At 39.5% G+C, this 23011-nt stretch overlaps 3 protein-coding genes across 3 annotated transcripts; 1 reads left to right on the top strand and 2 right to left on the bottom strand.

Moving 5' to 3' along the window:
• Nucleotides 1272–4585, top strand: LOC18790624 (12-oxophytodienoate reductase 2). Its single transcript, XM_007223270.2, has 5 exons — nt 1272–1533; nt 2069–2209; nt 2330–2460; nt 2882–3058; nt 3721–4585. Exons 1-5 carry the CDS (start codon nt 1463–1465, stop codon nt 4311–4313), a joined length of 1113 nt encoding a protein of 370 aa, XP_007223332.1. The 5' UTR covers nt 1272–1462; the 3' UTR covers nt 4314–4585.
• On the bottom strand, nt 11674–15182 carry LOC18789775 (12-oxophytodienoate reductase 2). The gene is made up of 5 exons (XM_007223309.2): nt 15014–15182; nt 14452–14592; nt 14200–14330; nt 13317–13481; nt 11674–12554 (listed from the first exon to the last, which is right to left on the bottom strand). The coding sequence occupies exons 1-5, from the start codon at nt 15082–15084 to the stop codon at nt 11962–11964; spliced, it is 1101 nt and encodes a 366-aa protein (XP_007223371.1). The 5' UTR covers nt 15085–15182; the 3' UTR covers nt 11674–11961.
• LOC18789813 (12-oxophytodienoate reductase 2) lies at nt 17022–20779 on the bottom strand. The gene is made up of 5 exons (XM_007223328.2): nt 20625–20779; nt 20088–20228; nt 19836–19966; nt 18942–19106; nt 17022–17771 (listed from the first exon to the last, which is right to left on the bottom strand). Exons 1-5 carry the CDS (start codon nt 20693–20695, stop codon nt 17179–17181), a joined length of 1101 nt encoding a protein of 366 aa, XP_007223390.1. The 5' UTR covers nt 20696–20779; the 3' UTR covers nt 17022–17178.

The following is a 23011-nucleotide window of genomic DNA, read 5'->3' as shown; positions in this document are numbered from 1 at the left end:
AAAAAAATAAAAAAATTAAAAAAAAAAAACCCATTCTCTCTCTCTCTCTCTCTCTCTCTCTCTCTCTCTCTCTCTCTCTCTCTCTCTCTCTCTCTCTCTCTCTCTCTCTCTCTTTGCCTTCTTCTCTCTTTGGCTCTGTCTTTCTTTCCAAATTTCCAAAGAGAAAAACAGAACAAAGCCAATTAGCCCCATACCACAACTTTTCACAAACCAATTACCACACCACAAAATTAAAATTAAAAACATCAAAACGCCCAAAACACAATTAATTGGGATTTGATTGATCCCTTTCATCTTCTTTGGCCATTACCAGAATGATGGCCGCTCTTCATAATCTTCATAATCTCCATAATCTCCATATCTTCTTATGGAAGCAGCTTCCATAATCTTCATGTGATTCAACATGGACTCCGACGGCAGCCTCACCCAGCTCGAGCTCGCCTCCTTGCTTTGGTCGCTGGACTAGCTCCACGTCCTCGTCGCCAACGAAAACGACATTGTCGAGTTCGAAGAGCTAGTCACCGCCATCTTGCCCGACATGAACGAGGAGATACTCATCATCAATGAGTAGCTCGTGGAGGTCGCTGTGTAGGTCAGACTCGCTCTTTCAAAATAGCACGCTCGCTATTTTGCGAACTGCATTTCATCCTCACTGAATTGGATGAGCGAATTCGGTGTTTTTTTGACTTATGGACTATACAATCCCATTTATGTTAGTCCCTCTTTCACCAAATGCGGGTTTCAAAGTGTTATTTAACACTATCCAGGCTAGTCCAGCCTACCAAATATGCCCTTAATGTTTGGTATTTGACATCAAATTCAAATTACCCAAGGATTACAAAATAATAATCACAGTTTTTATAGAAAAAAAATTCCTTACAAATTTGAACTTTAACTCGGAGCAAAAGTGACGACTGCCCTTCGAACAAATGACGTTGCTTTCATGCATGAACGAATTCAAGAGACCAAAAAAGGTGTTCAACGAAACAACATAAATGCAATTATTCAACTACAAAACGCATGGATGTAATTATTTAGACAAAAGTAAAATACTAAAGAAGAAAGAAAAAAACAAAGTTGCAACAACTTTGATGTGCCGATATGGTGTGGTGGTCAAGGTTGGCAGGCAACTCGGCAGCTCCACCGCACAACGAATCCCAATACCAAAAATAATTACAACATAAATAATAATAATAAATTAATAAAATAAAATCATCACTCACGTAATTACAAACGTCAGCAAGCATCTCAATCAATAAAGCCAGCCCAATGCTTTCCCTGGAAGGAGGAAGGGAAGATGTCGGGCCCGGTTAAAGCCAGCCGACTGCTGAACCTATAAAGACCCAATTGGGTCTTCCATTCATTCCCAGTTTAGAGAGAAATCAAAAACCCAAACACAAAGGCAAAGGCCGAAGTTGCAAGATCATATAGACTACTCATAGTAGAGGAAGTAAGCTCTGAAATGGCTGCTCAAGGTCCCTCAAGTCCTCTCCTCACTCCTTATAAAATGGGAAAGTTCAATCTTTCTCATAGGTACTTGCTCAATCTTTTCTGCATTGTGCATTTTATTGATACTTACTGATAAGAACTGGTGAATTTTGGTTTGTATTTATTCATTTTTTGTAAATTTGTTTGTGAATTTTGGTTTGTATTTGTATATTTTTGTAAATTTGTAAGTTGGGTCATTTTGTTGGTGCACAGATTAGCTATAGCCTGGCCTTGTTCTGCTTAAGTTGAGGTTTGGGCTATTGGGTTTTGTAGAATTTGGAAACAGGGTTGGTTAAAGTCCCAGAAAAATGAAATTACTGCTTGTGTTTGGTCAAATTTAGTTTACTGGGCAGTTTTTGTGTTTGTCAAATGTAGTTTTGCCAATGCGAAATCCCGGATTAGCATATTCTTCTACCATGCATTTGTCTCCTCTGTTTAGTTGTTAATAAACAATGACCGACTTTGGAGAATTCACAGGTCATGTAGTTGGTGTAGTTCTTCTGATAATATATACTGCCAACTTTGCTAGGAAACTTGTGATGCTTGTATTTATAATTTATGTTTTGGTTGTCTTCTGTAGAGTTGTTTTAGCACCATTGACTAGACAAAGATCATACGGAAATGTTCCTCAGCCACATGCCATCTTATATTACTCTCAGAGAACATCTAATGGGGGTCTTCTCATAGCTGAAGCCACTGGAGTTTCTGACACAGCTCAAGGGTAATTTGAAGAAGAGCAGCTTTCTAGTTTTGACGTTTGAGTTCAAGTAACTAAGCTTCATTTTGGGGTGCTTTCTTTATTTAATGTTTGATGTCTCTTTTGTTTCTTTCGTATGCGAAGGTACCCAGATACTCCTGGTATATGGACTAAGGAGCAAGTGGAAGCATGGAAACCGATTGTTGATGCGGTTCACGCTAAAGGCGGTGTCTTCTTCTGTCAGATTTGGCATGTGGGAAGGGTTTCAAATAGTGGTACGTTTCTGGCATACACCTTTATGACTTCACTTTTATCATTGAAAGCCTTGGGATTGTAGGTGAAAAATTAACACATGCATCAGAAAGCTGATTTTTCTTTCTTAATCTATTATGTGCTGTACATCAAAACGAGTGAATGATTTAGACTGATGATAATTTGTCCAATGGCAATAAAATTGTGGACAGTTACGATTTGAGTTTTATGTGGATGACAACCTTCTATGCTTAGCCAATTGAAGAATAACATGAAAGTTGGATATGTTTGCATGTCTGAAGAGCATATTTTAATCATGATTGTTAATCATTAATTTTACTGTCAATGCTGCTTCTGGTGCGGTTGCTGTTTTTGATCAATGGATGTGATATTTCTTTAACAGAACTCTTTCAGATTTGTGATTCTATCACTCTTTGCTTACAGGTTATCAGCCAAATGGGCAAGCTCCAATCTCTTCTTCTGACAAGCCACTGACCCCACAACTACGATCTAATGGTATTGATGTTGCTGAGTTTACACCTCCAAGGCGATTAAGGACAGATGAAATCCCACAAATTGTCAATGATTTTAGACTCGCTGCAAGGAATGCTATCGAAGCTGGTAATTTGTCCTTAAGTTCATTGTGAAATAAAATTGCGAGAACACAAAATTGCTTTTCATCTTAAGCAAATGAACCGTATTTAATCCACCAAATGTAGTAAATGGAATATATTTACTTTGAATTTTGATTAGATATGTAATGTGAGAATAATTCAAGCTAGATGAATTCTATCGTTGTTCAATCTCAATCTGCAGTTGATATAAGGAGAAACTATCTATTATCTTTTATTTTATAATGGTTTGAGTTGTATTCAACTCCCCCTTTAAAAGGATCTGTGAGCAATTCTTGACCATCCACATGAATAATTCAACTTGAGTGGTATCATTCATATAAGTTTTAGGATTTGATGGTTTAATATTCTAGTTTTGTAAATCAGTCATAGCTGTCCAAATGCATCCTTCTAAGAGTAAGGACCTGAAAATCAACATCGTAGCAGAAATTTTATTCATTAGTGCGGGACTTGAGAAACAATTTTGCAGTAGAGTGGGGAGCCATGCTAACAGAACAAAATGTACAAGTCTGCTAGGAATATACATTTCCCTTAATCTGGTCAAGTTATGTAGTATGATCAATCAGTATCAACTTATCATCTTGTCCTTGTTTTAATTACATGTAATCTGCCCTTAAAATGCTAAGTTACAAATGTTTTTCTGATATATAGGCTTTGATGGAGTGGAAATTCATGGGGCCCATGGCTACCTTCTTGATCAGTTTATGAAAGATCAAGTGAATGATCGAACAGACGAATATGGTGGATCTTTGGAGAATCGTTGCCGATTTGCTCTGGAAGTCGTTGAAGCTGTTGCTAATGAGATAGGAGCAGATAAAGTTGGAATTAGATTATCTCCATTTGCCAACTATATGGAATCAGGGGATTCAGATCCGAAAGCATTAGGCCTTTATATGGCCAATTCCTTGAATAAATATGGAATTCTGTACTGCCATATGGTTGAGCCGAGAATGAGGACAGTTGGAGAAAAATGTGCATGCCCCCACAGTCTTGTACCCATGAGAAAGGCTTTCAATGGTACCTTCATTGCTGCAGGTGGTTTTGACAGGGAAGATGGGAACAACGCTGTGGCTGAGGGTCGTGCAGATCTTATCGCCTTTGGTCGTTGGTTCTTGGCTAATCCAGATTTACCAAAGAGATTTGAGCTTAATGCTCCTCTGAATAAGTACAACAGAGAGACCTTCTATGTATCTGATCCAGTTATTGGCTACACTGATTATCCGTTCCTTGAAACCACTGCTTAATTTGCCAGCCGAATATAGAAGCTTGAACCTTCCTATATTTTAGTTCCAGTATTAATGTGCTTAAATTTTTTCTTCTTACTTTTATTGCATTGCATAATTAGAGAAGAGAACAAGTGTGCAATAATTCAAGGGGCAGAAGTTAGCTCACCACAGAGTAAAATTGTCAGTTGGTATGGTGTGCTTCTGCTTTGACCAATCTGTATCAAGTGTAGTGTTGTAGCTCGTGGCCATGTGAGTTTAATAAAGATAATCTTGTTTTTTTTTTCTTCTAACTCTTAGCAACCCATGGATCTGTTGGCTTTTGTGATGATCTTAAACTTTTAAGTAATTAACCTTGTTAAAAAAAATGGAATTAAAAGATGAGGAAAAACGATGAAAACAAGCAATCCAAAGCACCAGCGCCCGCAGTAGAAACAATAACATGCCAAATGCATCCGTTCTTTTGAAAGTTTCCAACGTCCCGTATGTGGGAACCAAATTAAACTTGAACCCTAGGTCAAATAATTAGGCCAATCAATTTGGGAATTATTTGACCTAATTAAGAGTTACCTAACCTGATTGGGAGTTACCTAACCTAATTGGGAATTACCTAATCAAATTGGGGGTTACTTGATCCTCACCTTAATTCGGGATTCGGTTAAATCCATAATCCCTAAATACACCAACCTCACCAACCACACCAACCTCACTAACTACATCAACCCCTACCAATCTCTCCAAAGCCACTATAAATACTTGGTTACGCACAAGGATGAGGTACGTCAAAACTACTGCTAAAACCTCTGTAGAGATCTTCCCTCACAGAGCCTAGCTACCTCCTCTCTCTCTCTTTCTTTTACATAAGGCTTTAGCCGCCCCGTTTATATTATAAACATATCTCCGTACCCTATTAGCTATTGTTTCCTATACGATTCAATTGAACTAATTTAGGCATTGGAGGGCCTTTGGCCAACACCCCCCACCCCCCTGCTGGTGTGGTCCCCGTATTTGTTCTATTTTGCAGGGAGAAAAAGGCGGCAAAGAAGAAAGGGGAATTTTTCGAACCGAATATTCTCGTGGGGAAATTTGCTCCCACAAATTGGTGCTTTCATTGAGAGCACGAATTATACTCAATGTGTGCTCAAGGAATCCGTTCCTCCTATTTTCCAATCAACTAAATTTATTCCACCCACGATCCCGCGATCGACATGGTGGCACCACCACCTCTCACTACCATGCCACCTATCGGACTTCCAGCTGAGACCACCGCACCAGCCACCGCCGCCGAATATGATGGAATCTCTCATTAAGGCGGGCTAGTTACCACTGCCGACTTAGGCCCGGTCTTGGAGCAACTTCAAGCATTCCTTCCATTGCTTCCACGCTCCACACACTTCTCTCCTCCCGATCCACGAAGTCAAGCAAACTTTAGTCTGAGAGTTGGCCAGCCAGCTCAGAGAATGGACGACCAAAGCAGTCTGATGAGGCAGCTCCTCAACCAAATAAGCTTGGTTCAAAACCTTGGCCTTGGACAACCGGGCGAAGAGAGAAGGATGGACGAATGCGACGGTAGGCAGCACGAAGGGTACCAAGCAGGTCGAGCAGGAGTAAGCAGACAAGGCGAGGGACAACAACGTGATCGGCCTGCCGACATGTCGCAAGCATTCGTGAGCCACACTCAGAGCAGACGAAGTCACCCATCCAGGTTGAGCCTAAGGAACGACGTGCGCGAGAGGCTGAGCCCACGACCTGACATCCACGTCCGCCTGGGCCCGCAGGGAAATGTACATCAAAGGCTAGGTCCCCAGGGAGGTCAACCAAACAACCATCGCAACGAGGATCGTGAAGAAAGACGCTCAGCTATCCGCTCGCAGAGGAGCATTCACAAAAGGCAAGACCTCCAGGGAGGACAACTGGATAACCCTCACAATGAGGATCATGAAGAAAGGCGCTCCGCTGCTCACCCACGAAGAGTCGACTCTCACAAACAAGCTACAGAGAATCCTTCACAAGCACAGTCCACCAACGCGCCACCTTGGCAGCGCAGGCGAGAAGGTCGACCCTCGGAGGACAATGAGGAAGTCAATCAATATCGTGGAGGTTGCCAACGTAGCCGACTAGCAATGTGTGCAGAAGACGTCAAAAAGCTCATGAATGACCGACTTCGAGACTTGAAGACCGAAGGAAACATCGAGGATTGACTACGTAAGGAGATGGATCAGGTGAACTCTACGCCTTTCACCCTCGATATCTAGCAGGCTGCTCACCCGAAGCGATTCTCAACGCCTTCATTCAAGCATTTCAAAGGGGATTCCGATTCCGAGAGCTATGTAAAGCACTTCAAAAGTATCATGATCTTCTACAAGGCTAACGACGCGCTGATGTGCAAGGTGTTTGTAATGACCTTGTAAGAAGCAGCCCAAGACTGGTTCCACACCTTGTCATCTGGGTCGATCAGCAGCTTCAAGGAGCTAGCCTAGGTCTTCACTAAAGAATACACTTCTTACCGGACGATCAAGAAGAACCCTAACCGCCTGTTCAACCTGCAAAAGAAGGACGATGAATCCCTCCAAGATTACATCAAGAGGTTCAAAGCAGAAAAGACAAACATCATTGGATGTGACGATCGAATTTCGTCATCGGCTTTCAAGAGGGGCTTTCCAATTGAGTGTGAGCTGTATCGCGAGCTGACCATTTCTTCATGCCAAACACTAGTAGAAGTCTTCGCGACAGCAGAGCGCTATGCACTTTGGGACGATGACCGGACCGCCTCAAAGAAAGCTGCTAAGCAAGCCGATCAACCGGTTGAGCCGGCAAGACGAAGAAACGACATTATAAAAGACAAGGATGGGGGCAAGCGCGAATTACAGCCTCAGGGAGGTGCTCCAACAACTGAGAGCTACACCAAGTTCACTATTCCATTATAGCAGATCCTAGCCCAAGTAAAGAACATGCCTTGGTTAAAGAAACCATCGCCTTTGAAGGGAAACCCAGCCAAGAAGGATATTAGTAGATACTGCGAATTCCATGAAGGGCACAGTCATTACACAAATGACTGCTTTGCCTGGAAAAAGCACCTCGAAGAACTGGTTGGAGACGGCCATTGCACGGAATTCATCGCAAGGGGGGCTATCCAGCAAATCAAAGATTGTGACCACCGAGGAGCCCGATCTTAGCCGACTTTAAGAGCCTAAGCTGACCACTGAGGAGCAGAAGAGAAAGATCATGCAAGAGACAAGCGCAGGTCTCCCAAGCTGTCACCTGCTACCATGTCATGAAAGACGATCCCGACATCATCTTTTAAGGGAAGGAAGTTCCAAGATAACGGAATGCCCATCACCTCCAAAGGTACTATCCACGAAGCTCATCGCTTATGAGCTAGGATCCAAGCAGAAGGCCAGGCCTCCCTCACCTGCATTGAAGACAAGTTACTTTTGATGTTACCCCTGCAACTCATCTCTTTTGTTCAATAAAGCAATGTAGTCACGTAGACATCAATACATGTTCAAGTTTTTCTTTCCAATGGAGTGTTCACAAATGCAATCGACACGTTTCTGGACATAGGCCAAATAGGCCACACACATCGACACGTCTCCGGACGTAGGCCAAACATGCCGCTCTCATCGACACGTCTCTGAACGTAGGCCAAACGGGCCGCACTCATCGACACGTCTCCGGATGTAGGCCAAACAGGTCACACACATCGACACGTCTCCGGATGTAGGCCAAACGGGTCACACACATCGACACGTCTCCGGACTTAGGCCAAACGGGTCACACACATCTACACGTCTCCGGACGTAGGCCAAACTGGCCCCTCTCATCGACACTTCTCCAGACGTATGCCAAACGGGCCGCACTCATCGACACGTCTCTGGACGTAGGCCAAACGGGTCACACACATCGACACATCTCCGGACTTAGGCCAAACGGGTCACACACATCTACACGTCTCCGGACGTAGGCCAAACTGGCCCCTCTCATCGACACGTCTCCAGACGTATGCCAAACGAGCCGCACTCATCGACACGTCTCCGAACGTAGGCTGAACGGGTTATACTCATCGACACGTCTCCTGACGTAGGCCAAATAGGCCACTCTCATCGACACGTCTCTGGACGTAGGCCAAACGGGCCACACACATCGACACGTCTTCGGACGTAGGCCAAACGGGCCACACACACCGGAAGTAGGCCAAATGGGCCACACATATTGACACGTCTTCGGATGTAGGCCAAACGGGCCACACTCATCGACATGTCTCCGGACGTAGGCCAAACGGGCCACTCACATCGACACGTATCCGGAGGTAGGCCAAACGGGCCATTCACATCGACACGTCTCCGGACGTAGGCTAAACGGGTCACTCTCATCGATACGTCTCCAGACGTAGGCCAAACGGGTCACAGTCATCGACATGTCTCCGAACGTAGGCCAAACGAGCCACTCTCGTCGACATATTTTCAAACGTAGACCAAACAGGTCACACTGAGACACGTCACTGGACGTAGGCCGGACATGCCACAACCCAGAAATGCTCAAGCAGTTCACAAGACACTATCACTATGCGAATTGAAGTTAGAAAAATCAACTGAAATTTTCATAGCAAGGTGACAAACCGACTGAGTTCAACAAAAAGATGGTCAAACAAGACCAATTATTTTAAACAAGAAAGCGGACTACAAAAGCTGGAAAGAAATAAAGAAGTCTTCATCTACTATGAGACACCGACAGGAAACCCCTGATATACAGCCTCTTCAGCATCCGCCTGATCAGCCACGCCTTCAGCAGCTCCACCTGCATGCTCCGCGACATTTGCTGCCATTTCATCGGCTACGTCCTCCTCTGCTCTATCCTTTTCAGCTACCGCCTCCTCGGTCCCTTCCATATTCACAACATTAACCTGCTCACTTTGCACAAGGAATAAGTTCGAGCAGAGTGCCTCAATGTCACCATCTTCAATTGCATAGAAGGAAGCAATCCCATTTGTGCAGTGCAAGTAGCCCAACTTGTATGCATCTATAGTGGCTTCAAACTTGAATTTCTCCGCAGACTTGTGGTGAGTGCGAAGTCTAGCCAGAAGCTTGTCATAGATGAGGGAGATAGCAGCCTTCTTGCGCTCGAGACGAAAGAAGACATCTTTTCGACTAGCCAAGTCAGCAGCAGAAGAGCTAACCTCATAATCATTTTCGGCAAGGGAGCTTTTTAGCTTCAATATCATCGCCCTCAAATCAGACTTCTTCTTCTTATAACAGGCTTGCTCGGCAAAAAGCTTGCTGGCCAGTTCAGCCTTCTTCTTCTCCAGCTAGCTGAGCTGAGCAGAAGAGGGGGCAATAACAGATGAATTCTAGATATTCTCAACAGCAAAAACCAATCCTTTTTTAAGTAGATGAAATGTCGCTTCCTTTTGTTTTTCTAAGGAAATACTCAAGAAGGTGCCAAGATCGCCGCCCTGACGGATGTGATAGACCAACTTAGCACAGGAGGACGAGTTTAATAGAAAGTTCGTCTTGAGTAGGTCAAACACGCATACATCCCCTACAGGGCTGGACTTGTTCACTTTGGGATCAACCGCCGACATTGAAGATTCATTCGCTCGGGCAGATAACTCTCTCGTCTTCTTAGCCTCCGCCAACCTCACCTTCAAAGGAGTCAATTATGCTGAATCAACTTCACACTTGATTGCTCGTGACTCAATAACTAGATTATGAGCAGACTTCCCGCTTCGATCTTCATCCTTTGACTGATGTAAATGACTCAAACTTCAAATAGGAATATTTGCATCTCTTTGACGCTCCGCAGAATGAGATTAGGCACGAGCTGTTCCAAGAAGCAGATCATGGTTTTTAAGCTTGTCAGCATGAGGCTCAAGTAGAACACCCTGAACACCGTACATACCACCAACCATCCTGCTATCTACATCAACGAGATGTTTGACCCTGGTAGATGACGATGAAACTGCTCTTACTTGAGTCTTCTCAGCAGAAGGGATCCTTGGCTTCTCCCTCAACGGTTACACATCTTTTGCCAGCGAAGTCGCAGCTTCATTTTTTGAAGACTTGACATCAGCCTTCCCTTTTGAAGGAAAGTCCGGTAGAACACTCCTCCTGCCCAGCCAGCAAGTCATCCAAGTCTGAACCATTATGCTTCCATCTCTCAACATCCTGGGCAGGGGGCAGACCACCAACTTCCTCCCGATACCCGCTCAGCTGACGTGGCCTGCAATGTGCGAGGCCCAGCATGCTCTAGCCCAGACCTGCGATGACAGGCAGTAGCTGGTCTATCTGCGCGCACTTGCTCCACCACAGTCGCCGCCCACTGCCAACCGTCGCATGTCACAACAACAACTAGCCGAACTTCCCCCAGCTAGCCTTCGCCGCAAAAAAGAAGAAAAGAAAAAGAAAAAGAAATATACATGCTCGACTTACCTTAGGATGCACGACGACTCCTCTCTTTGATATGCAGTGCAAATTCTCCAAGATCTCTCTCAAGCTAGAAAGTAGAGAAGTTAAGTTTGCAATGTGAAGAAGAGTGAAGAGAAACCATGCATTTACACAGGTTGGGCATCCTAGGTCAAGAAGGAATCGCAAGTCCGTTCCTACTAGGAACCCAACTCCAAGAACAGTCAAAAGCTCACTCCATTTGGGAACCCAATCTACAAAAGGAGCCCAAGTACAGCTAGACAGCCCAATAGTTGATTCACATCTTTTACATGCCACCACGTGCCATGCAGAAGCTGGGGGGCATTTGTGGGAACCAAATTAAACCTGAACCCTAGGTCAAATAATTAGGCCAATCAATTTGGGAATTATTTGACCTAATTAGGAGTTACCTAACCTGATTGGGAGTTACCTAACCTAATTGGAAATTACCTAATCAAATTGGGGGTTACTTGATCCTCGCCTTAATTAGGAATTCGGTTAAATCCATAATCCCTAAATACACCAACCTCACCAACCACACCAATCTCACTAACTACACCAACCACACCAACCTCACCAACTACACCAACCCTACTAACCTCTCCAAGGCCACTATAAATACTTGGTTACGTACAAGGATGAGGTACGTCAGAACTACTGCTAAAACCTCTGTAGAGATCTTCCCTCACAGAGCCTAGCTACCTCCTCTCTCTCTCTCTCTCTCTCTCTCTCTCTCTCTCTCTCTCTCTCTCTCTCTCTCTCTCTCTCTTTTACATAAGGCTCCGACCGCCCGGTTTATATTATAAACATATCTCCGTACCCTATTAGCTATTGTTTCCTATACGATTCAATTGAACTAATTTATGCATCAGAGGACCTTTGGCCAACACCCCCCGGGTGTGGTCCCCATATTTGTTCTATTTTGCGGGGAGAAAGAGGCGGCAAAGAAGAAAGGGGAATTTTTCGAACCGAATATTCTCGTGGGGAAATTTTCTCCCACACCTTACAAATAATCTCAATATATAGGTACATCTCTTAACATGTAATGAATCTGGATTCACTTTGTCAAAGCAGAAAAATGACTACCAAATAAGAATGTAACTATCTCTGGTTGGCCAAGGCCACTTTCCCTTGAACTTTTATTCACTTTGTTTCTTATAAACTACATGCTACGGTGAAAGAAAAGTAACAACAAAGCCTACAGGTAGAGTGTTCAAGGCTTCAAGCGTCCGTAGGCTGGAGGAAACTTAAGCAGTGGTTTCAAGGAATGGGTAATCAGTGTAACCAATAACCGGATCAGATATGTAGAATGTGTCTCTATTGTACTTGTTTAGAGGAGCATTGAGCTCAAATCTTTTTGGCAAATCTGGATTAGCCAAAAACCAACGTCCATATGCGATGAGATCTGCATGGCCCTCTGCCACAGCTTTGTTCCCGTCTTCCCTGTCAAAACCACCAGCAGCAATGAAGGTACCATTGAAAGCCTTTCTCATGGGTAGAAGACTGTGGGGGCTTTCACTTTTCTCTCCAACTGTCTTCATTCTCGGCTCAACCATGTGGCAGTACAGAATCCCATATTTGTTCAAGGAATTGGCCATATAAAGGCCTAATGCATTTGGATTTGAATCCCCTGAGTCCATGTAGTCAGCAAATGGAGATAGTCTAATTCCAACTTTATCTGCTCCTATCTCGTTAACAACGGCTTCAACGACTTCCAAAGGAAATCGACAACGATTCTCTAGAGATCCACCATATTGGTCTGTTCGATCATTCACTTGATCTTTCAAAAACTGATCAAGAAGGTAGCCATGGGCCCCATGAATTTCAACTCCATCAAAGCCTGTATATAGCAGACAAATTATTTCAGTGTACAAGACAAAAGAAATAATGGTTATTTACCATGCAATTGAAACAATGAGAAGATGAGCAGGGGCTTGTGGCTTCGGTGGTAGCGGGCTTTTTACCCCACACTCAAGGCCAGAGTTCGAATCCCCTCCCCCTTTGGCCTCATGCATTCAACACAAAAGAAAGAGAAACAAGGAGAAGATGATAACTGATATGCCTAGAAGACTTGTTCATTCCATCCTTCTAATACAACCTTTTGAAAATAAAACTTGGATAACTTTTGCTTTTATGGCTCCTGTCTTTAATACAATACTGTTTTTGACCTCCCTACAGTTAGAAGGGCTCATTACAACACCAATTAATGATTCACAAAATTCAAACAATCACGAAATTCTAAAGCTAAATATGAACCAATCCTTTTATTCATTAAGCAAAAGCTACTCCCTTTTTCTTATGTCGGCTCTCAAAACCACTAAAGCTAAATTGTTGATGTGGAAGGTCAAGAATAACAAATAATATTAATGTGGGAGTTCAAATTCAGTTCAAGCCATTAGCATAAAACTACTTATAGTTGCTCACTATAGCAACTGCAGATAGAATAATTATGGCAAGACTACTTGTAATATATGTATTGAAGTATGTTTATTCCCTTTACTTTACTACATTTAGCTGATAAAATATGGTTCATTTTGCACAAGCTCTGAAGCAAATTGAGTTCTCACAAATTCTATTTCATTTTAACGTAAAGACAAATTACCAGCTTCAATAGCATTCTTTGCAGCGAGTCTAAAATCATTGACAATTTGTGGAATTTCATCGGTCCTTAATCGCCTTGGAGGTGTGAATTCACTGGCATCAATACCATTTAATCGTATTGGCTTGTCAGTAGAAGAGATTGGAGCTTGCCCATTTGGTTGATAACCTGTAAACAAGGAAAGATAGAATCATAATCTGACGTCTCAAGATAATAAACAACACAGCCACAGCAGCATACTCTTTCACACAAAGAGGGAATCAGTTGTCTCAAATTGCAATAAAAGTGGGAGTAATGCGGATTATTTAAAATTTTAAGTCGAGAAGCATCACTGATACTTATGATTTCAGAAAAAGAGTCCTATTTTTTTCCAGGTAGATTAGATCAATCAATAAAAACACCAATTGTGCATGGAAATAGTCTGCAGACAATCAAGCATATCCATTTTTCATGTTATTCTACATGTTGGTTTAACAAACAATGGTTCCATCAATCAACACCAAGCCCAGATCTTAACATGTCACAATTTGATCGCCATTTGAGCAACGATATCATCAATCATAATCACTCACTTGTTGTGAAGCTTTGCACATGCTATACTACTTCTGAATTCTTAGTTATTTCAGTGTATTAAACTTCTTCCATAAAAAATTTGATGCTGAAAACATTGAATTTCATAATGAATTCAAACATATATCAAATTCTGAGTTATTTAGATATATCAAGTTTCTTCCATCTAAAAAAAATCATGCTGAAAACATTGAGTTTTCATAATGAATTATGAAAGGTAAATCAGCTTTATGATGCTTCAATGGTCTAATTTTTCACTTATGCTCACAAGTTCTTCTACGATAGTGAGGTCATAAGGCGTATGCCAGAAACGTACCACTATTTGAAACCCTCCCCACATGCCAAATCTGACAGAAGAAGACACCATCTTTAGCATGAACGGCATCAACAATGGGCTTCCACGCTTCCACTTGCTCCTTTGTCCATATACCAGGAGTATCTGGGTACCTTCGCATACAAAAGAAACAAAAATGTCATCAAACATTGAAATGAAGAAAGCACCCTCAAATGTAGCTTAGTTACTTAAAATCAAACATCAGAACTTGAAAGCTTCTCTACTTCAAATTACCCTTGAGCTGTGTCAGAAACTCCTGTGGCTTCAGCTATGAGAAGTCCCCCATTGGATGTTCTCTGAGAGTAATATAAGATGGCATGTGGTTGAGGAACATTGTGGTATGATCTCTGTCTAGTCAATGGCGCTAAAACAACTCTGAAAAACACACAGACATTTTAAATTATAAATACAAGCGCGAGGCTGAGGAACGTTGTCGTTAGGAGAAAAGGGCATGAGCAAGCAGCTGGGAATTTGACAATTACACAATTGTGAAAGCAAGACAACTAGTTTATCAATTCTGGACATCAGCAGAAACAGCCCCAGAATTCCTATTCATTACCCAAACTCACAAAGAATGCAGCAGTTTGCTATGTAACTATCAAGCCACCCCAATGACCAAAATACCCAGTAAACCAAATTAGGTTAAACATAAGCAGCAACTTCAATTTTCTTGTTAGCTATGGCTAACTAATGCACTAACTAACAAAATGATCCAACATACAAATTTAGACAAAAAAGATAAAACAAAGGCAACATTCTTCAGCTTAATGCAATGTAGAAAAGATTAAGCAAGTACCTGTGAGAAAGATTGAATTTTCCCAATTTGTAAGGGGTAAGGAGAGGGATTGTGGGAGGTTGAGCAGCCATGTCAGAGTTCAGATCCCCTACTATGGACTTGATCTTGCAGCTTGGCCTTTTACCTTTTGTGTGTTTTGGTTTTTGATTGCTCTCTGTTCTGGTAATGAATTGAGGCAACCCAATTGGGTTTTTATACGTCCAGTTGGAAATAAACAACAACAATAATAGCAAATTATGGGCCCCACAACCCCCAACTTCCCTGGAAGATGTGGTGCGTTACAAATCACTAGTCCGCCCACGTTTTTTTTTTTGGGAGATTTTGGAAAAGCCCAAATGAGAGAGAGAATTTTTAAAAGAAGCAAAAATAGACAAAATTGCCCTTATTTATTTTTTGATTTCCTAAGAAATCCTTTACATTTGCATGTCTTTGGTTTGAAAGTTGAGAGGTTATTCCGTCTTTTTTCAAAAAGCTTTGGCTTTTTCCAAAAGTGAAAGTTTTTTTATGAGTAAAACCTAAATTTACTTTTTTTTTTTTTTTGAGTATGCTACACTTAAACATATTTTTATTCCACATTTATATACCACATCAATTAAATTAATAAAATATATTTTAATAAAGAAATTTTAATTAACAGTATTTTTTAAAGTGTTAATAATAAATCATAAAAGAAAAGAAAATGTTAAATAAATTGAATTCATGTGACTGTCCACCTCATCTGCTATATTATGTGGTATGAGAATATGATATACAAAGGTGGTAAGAGTAACATTATTCATTTTTATTTATTTATACTTTTATTATGTACAAAAAAATATTTGTTGTTTGTATTTTTTTTAATTATTTACAGTTTAATAGACTAATGTTTTGCACATTTGTCCCTTTTAGATGAATTCGGGGCAATTTTAGATTAATAAATATTAAAATATAATCATATAAGCTTTTAACTACTTCTTTTTTTGGTATCAATTAATTTTTGGTCTCCTGTTATTTGTTTTTACTTGATTGGAGGAGTGTTCAAGTTCGAATTATATGAATGACTAGAACGATAAATATTTGTGATAAAATTAGTACTTAGTTGTAACTATCTAGTGATTTAAAACTAGATCAATTAAATTGATACTTTCGTCACAACTCATTCTAGAAGACAGAAGGGAATTCAAAAATGAGAACCACAACAACAAAGTCACTGCAAACGTAGCCCGAGTATGAGCGACAACATCGATTTTTTTTTTTTTTTTGGGTCAAACAACAACATCGATTTGAGAAGATGTTTTACATGGGCGCTGATGTATTTGAACATCTTTTAGTTCAGTTTTTGTTTTTAAATTAGGCACCACGCAATTGCAAACGTCATCAAACGTCTCAATCATTGCATTAAAAAACTGCACAGCTTCCAACTGCTGTCTTTGGATTTCTAGTTGCCACCAAAATGTATTAATTCCCATTGGCTTTCCTTTCATTTCCAGAGCCCAAAAACCAAAACCCAAACACGAGAGCAAAACCCAGGTGAATTCTGATAGCTGACATGTCGGCTCAACCTCCCACAATTCCTCTCCTTACCCCTCACAAAATGGAAAAATTCAACTTTTCTCATAGTTACTTAAGAGGCTGTTTGGTATTCAACTTAAATTCAAAAACAGAATTTGAGTCCAAAACAAAGAAAACTTGTTTGGTAACCCTATTGTTAAAAACTCAAACTCGAGAACAACTAAAAAACACTCCAATTATTAAAAACAAAAAATATCTATTTTTTCAGTTTTTTTTCTAACATCCCATAAGTTCTCAAATTTTTAAGATTTGAAAATAATTTTCAAGTTGCATACTAAACAAGTTTTTGAATCTTAAAAATAAATTTAAGAACTCCTTGTTTTAATTAAAATCAAAATTTTTAAGTTCCCTATTTAAATAGGATACCAAACGCACCTAAATCTCTTCTACATTGCATTAAGCTGAAGAATGTTGGCTTTGTTTTATATATTTTTTGCATGGCCTGTTCTGCTAGAAATAAGAATGTTACTATCTCTGGTTGGCCAAGGCCACCTTCCCTTGAACTTTTATTCACTTTGTTTCTTATAAACTACATGCTATGGTGAAAGAAAAGTAACAACAAAGCCTACAAGTAGAGTGTTCAAGGCTTCAAGCGTCCGTAGCCTGGAGGAAACTTAAGCAGTGGTTTCAAGAAATGGGTAATCGGTGTAACCAATAACCGGATCCGATAGGTAGAATGTGTCTCTATTGTACATGTTTAGAGGAGCATTGAGCTCAAATCTTTTTGGCAAATCTGGATTAGCCAAAAACCAACGTCCATATGCGATGAGATCTGCATGGCCCTCTGCCACAGCTTTGTTCCCGTCTTCCCTGTCAAAACCACCAGCAGCAATGAAGGTACCATTGAAAGCCTCTCTCATGGGTAGAAGACTCTGGTGGCTTTCACTTTTCTCTCCAACTGTCTCCATTCTCGGCTCAGCCATGTGGCAGTACAGAATCCCATATTTGTTCAAGGAATTGGCCATATAAAGGCCTAATGCATTTGGATTTGAATCCCCTGAGTCCGTATAGTCATCAAATGGAGATAGTTTAATTCCAACTTTATCTGCTCCGATCTCTTTAACAACAGCTTCAACGACTTCCAAAGGAAATCGACAACGATTCTCTAGAGATCCACCATATTGGTCTGTTCGATCGTTCACTTGATCTTTCAAAAACTGATCAAGAAGGTAGCCATGGCCCCCATGAATTTCAACTCCATCAAAGCCTGTATATAGCAGACAAATTATTTCAGTGCACAAGACAAAAGAAATAATGGTTATTTACCATGCAATTGAAACAATGAGAAGATGAGCAGGGGCTTGTAGCTACTGTGGTAGCAGGCTTTTTACCCCACACTCAAGGCCAGAGTTCGAATCCCCTCCCCCTTTGGCCTCATGCATTCAAGACAAAACAAAGAGAAACAAGGAGAAGATGATAACTGATATATCATATAACTTTTCGAAAATAATATTAATGGATATGCCTAGAAGACTTGTTCATTCCATCCTTCTAATACAACTTTTTGAAAATAAAACTTGGATAACTTTTGCTTGTATGGCTCCTGACTTTACTACAATACTGTTTTTGACCTCCCTACAGTTAGAAGGGCGCATTACAACGCCAATTTATGATTCACAAAATTCAAACAATCATGAAATTCTAAAGCTAAATATGAACCAGTCTTTTTATTCATTAAGCAAAAGCTACTCCCTTTTTCTTATGCTCTCAAAACCACTAAAGCTAAATGGTTGATGTGGAAGGTCAAGAATAACAAATAATATTAATGTGGGAGTGATCCAGGTGGATCTTTTCAAAATAATTAAACAATAAATATTATTTAAATTAAATAACTTATCAACCATTAGACTCGAATGGTTTAAGAAGAAATAGTTCTCAACCATTTAAAAATTAATGATTTGAATTACCTAAGGAATTTAAACCATTAACATTTGTGGTTTAAATTCGTTTATTATTTTCAGCTTTCTATTCTAGGCATTCAGGGCTTGTATATAAATCATTGTAGTTGAATGAATTAAACAAGCAGAACTCAAAACAGTTTCTTAGCTTCTTCCATTTGTTTCTCTAATTGTCTTAAAATTCCTCTAGTTCCCTTATTCCTATAAACTAGGAATTCAAAGTTCTATCGACTGGAAGTTTTGGATCAGGGAGTTCAAATTCAATTCAAGCCATTGCATAAAATTACTTACAGTTGCTCCCTATAACAACTGCAGATAGAATATTTATGGCAAGACTACTTGTAATATATGTATTGAAGTACGTTTATTCCCTTTACTTTACTACATTTAGCTGATAAAATATGGTTCATTTTGCACAAGCTCTGAAGCAAATTGAGTTCTCACAAATTCTATTTCATTTTAACGTAAAGACAAATTACCAGCTTCAATAGCATTCTTTGCAGCGAGTCTAAAATCATTGACAATTTGTGGAATTTCATCGGTCCTTAATCGCCTTGGAGGTGTGAATTCACTGGTATCAATACCATTTAATCGTATTGGCTTGTCAGTAGAAGAGATTGGAGCTTGCCCATTTGGTTGATAACCTGTAAACAAGGAAAGATAGAATCACAATCTGACGTCTCAAGACAATAAACAACACAGCCACAGCAGCATACTCTTTCACACAAAGAGAGGGAATCAGTTGTCGCAAATTGCAATAAAAGTAGGAGTAATGCGGATTATTTAAAAGTTTAAGTCGAGAAGCATCACTGGTACTATGATTTAAGAAAAAGAGTCCTATTTTTTTTCCGGGTAGATGAAGATCAATCAATAAAAACACCAATTGTGCATGGAAATAGTCTGCAGACAATCAAGCATATCCATTTTTCATGTTATTCTACACGTTGGTTTAACATAGAATGGTTCCATCAATCAACACCAAGTCCGGATCTTAACATGTCACAATTTGATCGCCATTTGAGCAACAATATCATCAATCATAATCACTCACTTGTTGTGAAGCTTTGCAAATGCTATGCTACTTCTGAATTCTTAGTTATTTCAGTGTATTAAACTTCTTCCATAAAAAAAAATGATGCTGAAAACATTGAGATTTCATAATGAATTCAAACATATATCAAATTCTGAGTTATTTTGATATATCAAATTTCTTCCATCTAAAAAAAAAAAAAATCATGCTGAAAACATTGAGTTTTCATAATGAATTATGAAAGGTAAATCAGCTTTATGATGCTTCAATGGTCTCATTTTTCACTTATGCTCACAAGTTCTTCTACGGTAGTGAGGTCATGAGGCGTATGCCAGAAACGTACCACTATTTGAAACCCTCCCCACATGCCAAATCTGACAGAAGAAGACACCATCTTTAGCATGAACGGCATCAACAATGGGTTTCCATGCTTCCACTTGCTCCTTTGTCCATATACCAGGAGTATCTGGGTACCTTCGCATACGAAAGAAACAAAAATGTCATCAAACATTGAAATGAAGAAAGTACCCTCAGATGTAGCTTAGTTACTTAAAATCAAACATCAGAACTTGAAAGGTTCTCTACTTCAAATTACCCTTGAGCTGTGTCAGAAACTCCTGTGGCTTCAGCTATGAGAAGACCCCCATTGGATGTTCTTTGGGAGTAACATAAGATGGCATGTGGTTGAGGAACATTGTGGTATGATCTCCGTCTAGTCAATGGCGCTAAAACAACTCTGAAAAACACAGAGACATTTTAAATTATAAATACATGCGCGAGGCTGAGGAACGTTGTTGTTAGGAGAAAAGGGCATGAGCAAACAGCTGGGAATTTGACAATTACACAATTGTGAAAGCAAGACAACTAGTTTATCAATTCTAGACATCAACAGAAACAGCCCCAAAATTCCTATTCATTACCCAAACTCACAAAGAATGCAGTAGTTTGCTATATAACTATCAAACCAAATTAGGTTAACTTCAACATAAGCAGCAACTTCATTTTTCTTGTTAGGTGTGGCTAACTATGCACTAACTAACAAAATGACCCAACGTACAAATTTAGACAAAAAAGATAAAACAAAGGCAACATTCTTCAGCTTAATGCAATGTAGAAAAGATTAAGCAAGTACCTGTGAGAAAGATTGAATTTTCCCAATTTGTAAGGGGTAAGGAGAGGGATTGTGGGAGGTTGAGCAGCCATGTCAGAGTTCAGATCCCCTACTATGGACTTGATCTTGCAGCTTGGCTTTTTACCTTTTGTGTGTTTTGGTTTTTGATTGCTCTGTGTCTCTGTTCTGGTAATGAATTGAGGCAACCCAATTGGGTTTTTATACGTCCAGTTGGAACTAAACAACAACAATAATAGCAAATTATGGGCCCCACAACCCCCAACTTCCCTGGAAGATGTGGTACGTTACAAATCACTAGTCTACCCATGTATCAATTGATTTTTCTTCTGAGTTAATACCACAACCACATATATATCTACACCTCTTGATAACAAGAAAAGAAAATATCACATCAATTAAATCATTGAAGTTTATTTTAATAAAGAAATTTTAATTAACGGTATTTTTTTAAGTGTTAATAAATTATAAAAGAAAGGAAAATATTAAATAAATTGAATTGATGTGGTTGTCTATCTTATTTGCCACATAAAATGGTATGAGAATATGGTATACAAATATGATAAGAATAATAATATTTTTTATTATTTTTATTTTTATTATTTACAAAAAAAAATTTGTCGAACATGAAATTTTGTTCGTTTGTATTTTTTAATTATTTATGGTTTAGTAGACTAATGTTTTGCATATTTGTTCCCTTAGATGAATTCGGGGCAGCTTTAGATTAATAAACATTACAATATAATCATATAAGCTTTTAATTACTGTTTTTTTGGTACCAATTAATTTTTGGTCTAACATTATTTGTTTTCACTTGATTGGAGGAGCGCTCAAGTTCAATTCACATGAATGACGAGAACGATATATATTTTATGATGAAATTAATACTTAGTTGTAATTAATCATTCTAGTGATGTAAAATCAATGAAATTGATACTTTCTTCACAACTCATTCTAGAAGACAGAATGGAATTCAAAAATGAGAACCACAACAACAAAGTCACTTCAAACGTAGCCCGAGAATGAGCAACAACATCGAAAAGAAGTTTTAGTGCGCTTTGTTTTTACGTGCGTGCTGATGTATTTGGACATCTTTTAGTTCAGTTTTTGTTTTCCCATTAGCACCACGCAATTGCAAACGTCATCAAACGTCTCAATCATTGCATTAAAAAACTGCACAGCTTCCGACTGCTGTCATTGGATTTCTAGTTGCAACCAAAATGTATAAATCCCCAATTGGCTTTCCAATCATTTCCAGAGCCGAAAAACCAAAACCCAAACACAAGGGCAAAACCCAGGTGAATTTTGATAGCTGACATGTCTGCTCAACCTCCCACAATTCCTCTCCTTACCCCTCACAAAATGGGAAAGTTCAACCTTTCTCATAGGTACTTAAATCTCTTCTACATTGCATTAAGCTGAAGAATGTTGGCTTTGTTTTATCTATTTTTTGCATGGCCTGTTCTGCTAGAAATGGGATTTAGTCCACTTTTGAAGCAGGTATTTGTGGAAAATCCCAGTTAGCTAACAAGAATAAGAATTTGAGTCACTTCTTGCGTCTTTTTAAGGGCTTTTCACAAATAAGTTCATTCTAACATGACATATTATACAAAAACTTTTATAGAGCATATTTGAATAGAAAAACTCAAAACTAGCCAATTGTCATTTTCTAATTAGTTCTTAGTGTGTTAAAAATTTCTAAGAACCAAAGAAAAAATAACAAGTAGTTGCATAAATAGGAGTACATATCAAAAACTGCACGGCTTCCAACTGCTGTCTTTGGATTTCTAGTTGCCACCAAAATGTATAAATCCCCAATTGGCTTTCCATTCATTTCCAGTGCCAAAAAACCAAAACCCAAACACAAGAGCAAAACCGAGGTGAATTCTGATAGCTGACATGTCGGCTCAACCTCCCACAATTCCTCTCCTTACACCTCACAAAATGGGAAAATTCAACCTTTCTTATAGGTACTTAAGGGCCTGTTTGGTATTTAACTTGAATTCAAAAACAAAATTTGAGTCCAAAACAAAGAAAATTTGTTTGGTAACCCTATTTTTAAAAACTCAAACTCGAGAACTAAAAAACACCCCAATTATTAAAAACAAAAAATATCTGTTTTTTCAATTTTTTTCTAACATCCCACAAGTTCTCAAATTTTTAAGATTTGAAAACAGTTTTCAAGTTGCATACCAAACAAGTTTTTGAATCTTAAAAATAGATTTAAGAACTCCTTGTTTTAAGAAAAATCAAAGTTTTTGAGTTCCCTATTTGAATAGGATACCAAATTCCCCCTAAATCTCTTCTACATTGCATTAAGCTGAAGAATGTTGGCTTTGTTTTATCTATTTTTTGCATGGCCTGTTCTGCTAAAATAAGAATGTTACTAT

This window comes from Prunus persica, chromosome G1, assembly GCF_000346465.2.
Source record: "Prunus persica cultivar Lovell chromosome G1, Prunus_persica_NCBIv2, whole genome shotgun sequence".
Classification (NCBI taxonomy): Eukaryota; Viridiplantae; Streptophyta; class Magnoliopsida; order Rosales; family Rosaceae; genus Prunus; species Prunus persica.
Note: the sequence above shows the minus strand (reverse complement) of the source record. Positions and strands in the feature narration are given on the sequence as shown.

Excerpts from the sequence above, each read along its gene's own strand:
- LOC18790624 (XM_007223270.2), top strand. The coding sequence starts at position 1,463 with ATGGCTGCTCAAGGTCCCTCAAGTCCTCTCCTCACTCCTTATAAAATG. Across the intron at positions 1,534-2,068 it reads AAGTTCAATCTTTCTCATAG|AGTTGTTTTAGCACCATTGA; the intron begins GTACTTGCTCAA and ends TGTCTTCTGTAG. Across the intron at positions 3,059-3,720 it reads AAGGAATGCTATCGAAGCTG|GCTTTGATGGAGTGGAAATT; the intron begins GTAATTTGTCCT and ends TCTGATATATAG.
- LOC18789775 (XM_007223309.2), bottom strand. The coding sequence starts at position 15,084 with ATGGCTGCTCAACCTCCCACAATCCCTCTCCTTACCCCTTACAAATTG. Across the intron at positions 14,593-15,013 it reads AAATTCAATCTTTCTCACAG|AGTTGTTTTAGCGCCATTGA; the intron begins GTACTTGCTTAA and ends TGTGTTTTTCAG. Across the intron at positions 12,555-13,316 it reads AAAGAATGCTATTGAAGCTG|GCTTTGATGGAGTTGAAATT; the intron begins GTAATTTGTCTT and ends TGCTATATACAG.
- LOC18789813 (XM_007223328.2), bottom strand. The coding sequence starts at position 20,695 with ATGGCTGCTCAACCTCCCACAATCCCTCTCCTTACCCCTTACAAATTG. Across the intron at positions 20,229-20,624 it reads AAATTCAATCTTTCTCACAG|AGTTGTTTTAGCGCCATTGA; the intron begins GTACTTGCTTAA and ends TGTGTTTTTCAG. Across the intron at positions 19,967-20,087 it reads GTTTCTGACACAGCTCAAGG|GTACCCAGATACTCCTGGTA; the intron begins GTAATTTGAAGT and ends TCGTATGCGAAG.